We start from the raw sequence: 9,078 nt of genomic DNA, 5'->3' as shown, positions 1-9,078 counted from the left end.
ATAGGAGAGGTCTGCCATGCCACGCAGGTTTTTCCCTGGCCGGCAGGGATTAAACACGCACTGCAAGAGGATGTGACAGCTTCACAGCCTTCACAGCGCTATGCTCAACCTTCTGCACCACCAGGGAGGCCCTCCTTTTGAAATGATTTTGCCAGCAGAGTTGTTTTGTCTTTGGCAGCTTGTCTTGTGCCCACTCCTGACTGATGCCTGTCCAGTCTCTGTCCCCCTCAATGTGAGCTGTCCCAACCTCAGCCGTCAGCAATCTCCATGTGCTCGGGGAAATGAAAGATGTTTCATTCTCTGCTCATTCCCATTCTCCCGCATTTGATACTGCTCATCCTACCTCAAAACAATGGTTTTCTTTTTTTTACTTAAAACTCCTAAGAAGTGCATCCCCACCTCATTTCTCCTTCCAGCTCCCTAGTTAATCTCATCCCCACTATTGTGGTTTTAAATAGGGTACTTTCTATATAAGATTAGTTTGCTCATTTATGTTTTCAATCCAGGCTTGTCTTCTGAGTTCTGAACCATAAACCACTTCCCACTTGACCTCTCTCATTGAATGTGCCTGCCATTAACATTTGGAACTGGCCTTGTCCTAAAGGCCAGTTTATCACCCTGCTCCCAGCACACAGGCCCTGTACATCCACATCCAGACTCAGACACACACATATGTGCACACACACATGTTAGCCTGTGTGTGCGCACACATATACACGCACTCAGCTGATCTTTCTCCAAAGTCCCTCATATCAGTTACTGTGCAACTACCTATCACTTGCTCCTTCTAGGAACCTGGGGGTCCACCTACCCCCACCTCCACATCTGCCCATCCCTGTCTTCTAAATTTATTTCCCAAGTATGTCTTGAATGCCTCCACTCCTCCCCCTCTTGTCTTGTGGCCAGCTTTATCCAAGCCACGTCGTCCATTCCCTGGACATCTGAAATAACCTCCCTACTTTGTCATTTCTTCTTTTGTTCCTGTACAAATCCAAATTCCATACACAACCAGAGTGAGATTTTTAAAACATGAATCTGATCATGTTACTTCTCTTCTTAAAATCACCTGCACTTAAAATGAGGCCTACACTAGGCAGTGTGATTGGGGAAGTCCCCTTTGAAAAAGCAACAAAGTTGAAAACTCAAGAGATGAACAAAGGGAAGTTCAGCCAGAAGAGCCACAGAAGAGAATTACATTCTTCTTAGAAAACAAATGCAAATGCTCTGAGGCATGGAAGCATGACACATTTAAGGAAAGAAAGAAACAATAGCACTGGGGCCTAGAGTGAAACAGCAAATGCTAAGAAATGGTAATGGAGGAGTTAGCAAAGGTTTCCTAATTATTTTGAATTTTGCATATATATAATTATATATACATATATATGAATGAGTGTATATATACACATATATGTATGTTTGGATATATAGACAGACACTGAGGCAGAGGCAGAGAGACAAAGAGATAGAAAGGGAGAGTCAATCTATGTTATCCATGCCTGTTTTGTTCACGCACAGCACAGTGATTGGACACAGGTACTGAAATTTTTTGGATCCTATGAGGGGATAAATGTCTCCAACATTCCAGCCAGCTCAAGTGGCTGGTGACTGCCCAAACATATGGTTCCATTCCCTTCTAAGATCCTCATTTTTGTCTAGCTAAGTGATTCTCAACCAAGGAATGATTTTGTTCACAGGGGACACTTGTTAATGTATGGAGACATTTTTGACTGTCACGATTATGGAGGAGGGGATGCTACTGGCATCTGGACGGTAGAGATCAGAGATGCTGCTAAATCTCCTACAGTGTTATAGAACAGCACCCAAAACAATGATTGTGACTAAAATGTCAAAAGTACTAAGGTAGAGAGTCAATTTGAACTGTCTTCTCAGCGTCTGCATCACCTCTTTCAAAAAGTTTTCCCTCTTCATCAACCAGCATGAGATTAGGGGACTTCCTCTAAGCCCCCTCAAATCACTTTCATGTGATCTATCCCCTTGCCTGTAACTGCCTGTTCTAACTGCCTTTCAGTAGAAGTTTGGCATCAGAGCTCCATCAGCTTGCCTAATACACAGGGTGCTTTCTTCAGTGAATGCAGTACCCCAGACTAGGGGTAGATAGGAGGGTGAAAAAGAACTTTATTGCAACATTTTACAATGCATAGTTAGCATATGTGAACTCAGGGGTCAGCAGGACTCACCCAGCCCCCTCTCTACTTCTGGGAACCTACCTATGACCTAGTGTCTGTGCTAGTCTGTAACCTACAGAAATGGCAAGAGCTAAAGAGCATGGTTTACTCAATGAGTCATTGCCTCAAACTTTGAGTTATTTAAGTTTAATCCCACCAAAATAAGAGATAGAAGTAGGGCATATGATGGATTCCTAACAATGAAAAAAATAGGGTTGAAGCTTCATTTGCAGTTGGCTCTCCTGTGAATCATGACCTGCTTGATCCACGAGCAAAAATAAAAATTCTGTGGCCACAGGCTTACCAGCTTCAGATCTTGCCTCTGCAGTCGGAAATACTTGAAGCCTAGCTCTTTGGATTCAGGTTTTGAAGAGGACTCTGGGTGAAATTCTGTGCCCTTTGGTAGGGTGGCTCCCCTTCCTTTTTCATGGCCCTCCCAGCTCTACGTTCTGCTTGCGTCCTTCCCTGGCCCTCGTCCTCTCTCCCTGCCAGGTGGCTCTGGTCCTGGGGGTTGGAGAGAGAGCAATGAGGTGCAGGAGGTGAGGACGGGGCTGGGCGCATCACCTCCAGCTCACTGCTTCTGTGGCTGTGACTGAGGCACCTTGGCGTGAGGCTTAGAACATTCACTACTACCCGAAGGGTTGTGTTCCTCCTCCTCCTCCTCCAGCTGTTGCTCTTGGTCCCGGGCCCGCTTTCTCTCCAGCATCTCCTCAAAAAAGATCTGGCAGCTGAAGCCCTCCTGGATGCCATACTGGGCGTGCTCCAGCAGCGCCTCCAGCGTGGGGAAGACTCGGCAGCAGGCCACGCAGCGCAAGCCGTAGTTGGTGGTGACCAGCCAGTCCGGGTGTTCCCGCAACTCCTGCAGGCAGCAGTCCAGGGGCCCAGGCAGCTCCGAATCATCAGGCTCTGTGCAGCAGTTGTTCTTGCTGGCTTCCAAGTCCCAGTGCAGGTCGGTGTTCGACGCCATCTCAAAGGAGGAGCCTTTTCTCCTCTGCCTCTTGATGAACTCAGCTTCGTGAATGCGGGGCTTCCTGCTCACGGGTTCGAAGCCTGTGTCTGTCTCCCAAGCCACTGCCACACCCTTCACCGTCTGCACGTGGGTGTAGAGCGCACACACGCTTTGCTGGGCGTCCGCGTCGTCATACATGCAGGAGCAGCAGGACTGGTACTGGGAGTAGGACTGGTACTCGGAGGAGGACTGAGACGTGGGAGAGCTGGTCCAGCTCAGCCTCCGCCGAGCCCTGACGGCGGAGAAATACAGGTCCTCCTCCTGGGAAATGCCCGGCCCGGGCAGCAGACATGTTTCCTCTCTCTTCAAGGGCCCTGAGAGGTGAAAGGACATTTCATCAGTGCCCCCCAAAAAATCAGTGCCACAGACCACCTCCAGGAGCCCAAGTTCTGAAAAGGTTCAGGCTGGGGCACCCTTTGGCAGATACCATCACCTCCTTGTGCCCATTTTGTCTTAACTCTGGGATAATATAGTGATAATGATCATCTACCTCCTGGGGCAAGGATAAGGATCAAATAATGCATAAATAAATATATCTATAAAGTAAGGATTTAAGGATCAAAAAATGTATGAATGTAAATGCTGAAGCTTGATGGCCAGAAGGCCATCAGCTGGGAATCCCTCCAATATAATCCTATTTAGTGACCAAAAAAAAAAAAAAAGGAATGAGCTACTATATGTAAAACATGGATGAATCTTTGAATACTTTATGCAAAATGAAATAAATCAGGTTAAAATGGTCATGTAATATATGATTCCATTTAGATGATATTCTAGAAAAGGCAAAACTATAGGGAAAGAGACAAGAAATAGGGGGTACCAGAAGCTAGGGGGAATCTGGGGGTGATGAAAATGTTATATATGAAGATTTTGCTGGTGGTTACACAAATATACATGTGTCAAAATCCTTCACATTATGCACTTAACATCGGAGAAGTTTGTGTATGTAAATTATGGCTCAATAAAGTCAATTTAAAAAGCAACACAAGCGTTTTGGCCAGATCATTTACCCCCCACCTTCCCCTTGGGGCATCTTACCCTCACCTTGAACTCTCATCATATCCCTGTCACCATGTAAGTGCTTGCTATGTTTTAATTCCTTTAATATTTTTAAAAAACAACCTGAGAAATTGAATTGCCATGATTCCTATTTGACAGATTAGGAAACGGAGGCCTACAGGGTTTAAATGATAGAGGGAGTAAGACCCGGCACCAGGCACTTGGCCCAGAGTCAATGTTCCCCTTAGCTGCTGGTTACCGTCTTTTATAGTGGTGTACAAATATTCTAGATCAACTTTAGTCAATTATAAAGTATTATGTATATATATCACTGCCGAAATCACAGGGTTGATATGTCACTTCTGTTCTTTCCAGTGTACAAGATTATTAACATTTTCATGCTCATGCCTCCTGAAGTCATCTCCTGTACACTCAGAACAACAGCCTCGCTCATACCCACTACTCATTTTTATGGCCAACACAGCATTTAGGTCATGCCACACCCACCCCTCCAGGACCTCCTTCCCTCCTTCCCGGGGAATCCACCCAACCTAACCCTCCACACTTTCTTTTGACATACCTGGCCAGCTCACTTCCAGGCTGTCCTCTGTGGACTCAGGGCTGGCTAAACTGAGGGTGGTTCCTTCTGTTGATGACTGCTTTTCACTATGGTGCATGAAGTGGCGTTTCATGGTTTGATACCTGTGCCCACGGGGACTCAGTGCTTCAGCTGTTTGGTGAGAGTTGGCTTGGGCTGTGCTGAAACCCTCCACTGGCCCCCAGTTCAAGTGGTTGCTAGGCTCTCCTTGGTCACTAGGAACATAGCTTCATTCTGTGACCTCATCAATGACATTGGTCTGTTCTGTGACCTACGGCAAGCGCAAAGATCCAGCCAGGATGACAGGAGAGGTTTCCCTCTCGAAGCACGTGTCCCTCGGGACATTCCTGCCTGTGTATTATCAGGGATACATACAAAACACAGATACACAGTCATAAACATTTATACACACCAAAGGACACAAACTCCTAAACACATCTACATAGATACCTATACACATATAAACACATACACAGACACAAAACTACTCAGATACACATGCACTTAAACATATTTAAATACACAGACATATACATATACATACACATTCACACACACCCACAAATTTGAACAAATATGGTCACTTAACTCACATATTCATGCAAATTCACACCGGCTTCGCTTAACCACACAAATACTCACATATAGACTGTTATCACTCAACATCAAAATGGACCTATTTCATTGTCAGTTTTGGGGGAGGTTCCTGGATTTTGGGGTTCTTTGGTTCTTGACTATGGTGTGAAAAGAATTCACAGCCACATTGTTAGCAGAAGCAAAGGCAAAGTTATTTAGAGACAGAATAAAAGGATGCCAAGGGAGAGGTCCCTAGGTGGGCAGAGACCTTGGTAAGAACAACTGCAGGGAATTGTGGGGACTCTGGGCTAAGTGGGTGCAGGAACTGTTTCACTACATCCCTTCCTGGGTTGTACTGGGCAAGCACTCCTGGGGTGTAGTTTATCAGTCCAAGCAGCAGTTTCTAAGTCTCTGCTCTTTTCACATGTTCCTGGGGTGCAGTTTTATCAGTCCTGGCATCAGGTTGGGGTGTGGGAGAACACTAGGCCTGAGTTGCCATGGTATCAAGCAGCTCTGCCCTTCCCATGGGAGGGGTAAAGCATTTGGGTTTTTTCAAGGTATTGCTTGTCGTGTTCAGGGGAATTGCCTTATTGTCTAGAAACTGACCAGTTCCAAAGAATTGTGCCCTTCTGGGTCTGTCCCCCTCGCTCTCCTTGGGCTTTATCGGCCTGCCTGTAGGTTGGGGTGGGGGGGCTGCCTTCTCCCCTCTGAACTTCATCAGTTCTGGCAAGTGTTTCCTGGGGTCCTGGGTATAGCTGGCCATTTAATTTTCTCTAGGCATCATCCTCACTTTCATCTCCTTGCCCTCAGTGGCCTGGGTCCCCGAAGGTTTCTCTCATGTCTCTCCATCTACACTCACCCTTTCTCAATTCCTAAGACTCAAACATCCCAAGGACACTCTGCCTTAGGATCTTTGCACGTGTTCTTCCTTCTGCTGGGAGTCCTGTCTCCTAGGTTCCCATGTGGCTCACCCTCGTTCTCCAATTTTGACTGAAGCAGCAACTTATCAGAAGCCTGCTTTGACACACTAACAAAAATAGCACGGTTCAGGCCTATATCCCTGTCACCCGACCCTGCACATGTAGCATTTATCGCCCTCAGAAGTTGTAATATATGTGTGCATGTATAATGGGTTTATGTCCATTCATCTCCCCCACTGTAAATACAAGCTCCCTAAGAGGAGACATCATCAATTCTGCTCTGCTCTATCCCTAGCTGCTAAAATAGTTTAACACATTAGCAAGTAATACTACTCTAGAAATAATTGTTAAACTAATGAACAAATAAGTGATGAGCACTTTGGAGTTGTTGGTGACATTTAAACAGACGGATCAGGCACACCTGCTCAGCTAAGCCGCCTGTTCTCTGCACCTAGGTTCTCTGCAGCCCTGCTCCAGGACATCCTGGAGTTTGAACACACTTCTCACTCTTTCCTTCCAACTTCCACTGAGTTTTAACTTTTATTTCAAAGTCTAACCACCCACACAGACAGCTACTAGGAATAAGCCCTCTCCCCCAAATGAGAGGCACTGCATGAAGAAAGATAGCACAGAGTTTTACAGAGTGGTAAAAAGTCACACTTGTGCTAACACAGAGATGATATTCCCTGGAGGGAAGATAAAATACTGTAAATGTCTTCTTCTTACCAAGTAAATCCAAATTCACTTCTTACCAAGTAAATCATAAACCCTCTTATGAAAATAAGAGGGTTCCGACACCAAAAATTAAGTAAATCAACAGAAGATAAAGTAACCCAGAAAAAGAGCACATGGCATATTAAATTTTTAAAGATTAAAGTAAATACAGAAATCTATAGGAAAAGAAGATTCAATCAGTAAAATAATGGTAAAAAGTTTTTTCACTATTTTTTAAAATAAAAATTGATCTTACCTCATTTGAAACAACTAAGAATATTTTCATCTATTTAGGGCTATATTTTGATTTAAAATGTTTAGAAAGTATAAGTCAACATTTGTAATTATAGGGTCTCTTTTCTAAACTCAAATGACATCAGCCTTCAAGAGCACTGAGAATCTTTGTCATCTCTTTTTAACTTCATTGCTTTAAATATATCTCAGGGTTTCAATTTGTGTTTTTTGTTTTATCATGAAACTGAAATGAGCAGTTCAGTAAAGGAAATAAAAAGTCAGTTCCCAGGAGAAGAAATGCAGATGGCTGATAAATATATAAAACATTCAACTGAATGTAGTAAGGAAGCTACAGATTAAAAACACATGGCAAACAGTATGCCTGTTTCTACCCATAAGGCAAGTGAGAGTTAAAAAGATTGTCAGTACAAAGTGCTGGTGAGGATGTGAGGAAATAACATTTTGTACTCTTGCTACCAGTGTAATTGGTCTTTCTCAAAGGAAATTTGGTAGCACCCATTGAATTAGAAGTGGCTGAGCTCTTTCAATAAGCAATTAACTTACTGACTGCTTTCTGGGAAACATTTAACTTTTGTGTTATGTTCATAAAACAGCAGAAAAAGAAATACTTATTGTGGTTTTGTTTATAATAGGGAAAAAAGAAACATTTCAAAGCTCTATCAAAGAAATGTTTACATAAAATTATAACCAAACTGCAGAATATTTTATGTCAATAAAAAGAAGAGATCTCCATGTACTAACAAATGAATTCATGTTAAATAAAAAAGCTAGATGCAAGGAATTCTGCTTATGTAAAAATTAAGCCTGCTAACCCTTCCCCAAATGATAAAAGCATGATATAAGTGATTGCTACTTACACAGGAAGTCCATGTGTTAGCTCCCTCCACCAAATGCCCCAAAATCAAGTTCTATAGTGTGTATGGATGTAAAGGTACAGAGGAGATCTGAAGACACTCACACCCAACTGGCAACAGTGGTGACCTCAGGGAAGGGGAGAAAGCTATAGTGGGGGATGTGGGAAATTATAGTTCTGAAGATGGCCCTACCAGTGTATCTCCCTCCCATGGACTCCCCTTACCACATGAAGTTGACACTACTTCCTTGGAAACGGAGTCCCTCTCCCTGAACCAGAGTGACTTTGTAACTACCTTAACCAAGAAGACTTCCTCCTGGTTTACTCTCTCCTTACCTCCCTTCTGCCCTCTCTTCACCTCTCTCTTTTCTCCTCTCTCCTCTGGACTCAGCCTCCACGTTGCATGGGGGCCCAGGTCACTTTGCAGGGCCACATAGAGATGTTCCAGCCCACATCCCCAGCAAAGGCCCCAACCAATCAGCAGACAAGTGAGAGAGAAGCCTTCAAATGATTCCACCTTCCAGCCTTTGAGCCTCTGAGTCTTTCAAAGGGGCCTCAGACATCTTAGAACAGAGACCAGCCATCCCCTCTGAATTTAGCCATCTGTCATGTCTGAATTTTGACACACAGAAGCTAAGAGCATAGTAAAAGCTTTTTTTTTTTTTTTAACACACTAGTTTTTGGGGCTGTTTGTTATGTAGCCACAGTAATTCAACAGACTTTGATTTACCCTGAAGTGTTTAAACATGTTCTAGTGTGTCTACACTGCAGTGCCCTCACCACCCTGGCCCAGCTGAGCACTGTGCTTCCCCCAGGACAGCTGGAAAGGATGGCCCCCACCACCCATCATCCATTTACTTATTTGTTCGAGTCCACAATTCATGCACAGAAATTTCAGAAAATGCTTTACCACTGTGCATTTACCAACATCCGATGTTTACATAGTAGGTTTTGTCTTTACACTTATA

At 44.1% G+C, this 9,078-nt stretch overlaps 1 protein-coding gene across 1 annotated transcript; it reads right to left on the bottom strand.

Moving 5' to 3' along the window:
• Nucleotides 1–2,103: 2,103 nt before the first annotated feature.
• On the bottom strand, nt 2,104–5,115 carry FAM170B (family with sequence similarity 170 member B). Its single transcript, XM_037496388.2, has 2 exons — nt 4,775–5,115; nt 2,104–3,509 (listed from the first exon to the last, which is right to left on the bottom strand). Exons 1-2 carry the CDS (start codon nt 4,884–4,886, stop codon nt 2,758–2,760), a joined length of 864 nt encoding a protein of 287 aa, XP_037352285.1. The 5' UTR covers nt 4,887–5,115; the 3' UTR covers nt 2,104–2,757.
• Nucleotides 5,116–9,078: the final 3,963 nt, after the last annotated feature.

This window comes from Talpa occidentalis, unplaced genomic scaffold (genome assembly GCF_014898055.3).
Source record: "Talpa occidentalis isolate TD23 unplaced genomic scaffold, MPIMG_talOcc4v2.1 talOcc4.8, whole genome shotgun sequence".
NCBI lineage: Eukaryota > Metazoa > Chordata > Mammalia > Eulipotyphla > Talpidae > Talpa > Talpa occidentalis.
This window is presented reverse-complemented; position numbering and strand designations above follow the sequence as displayed.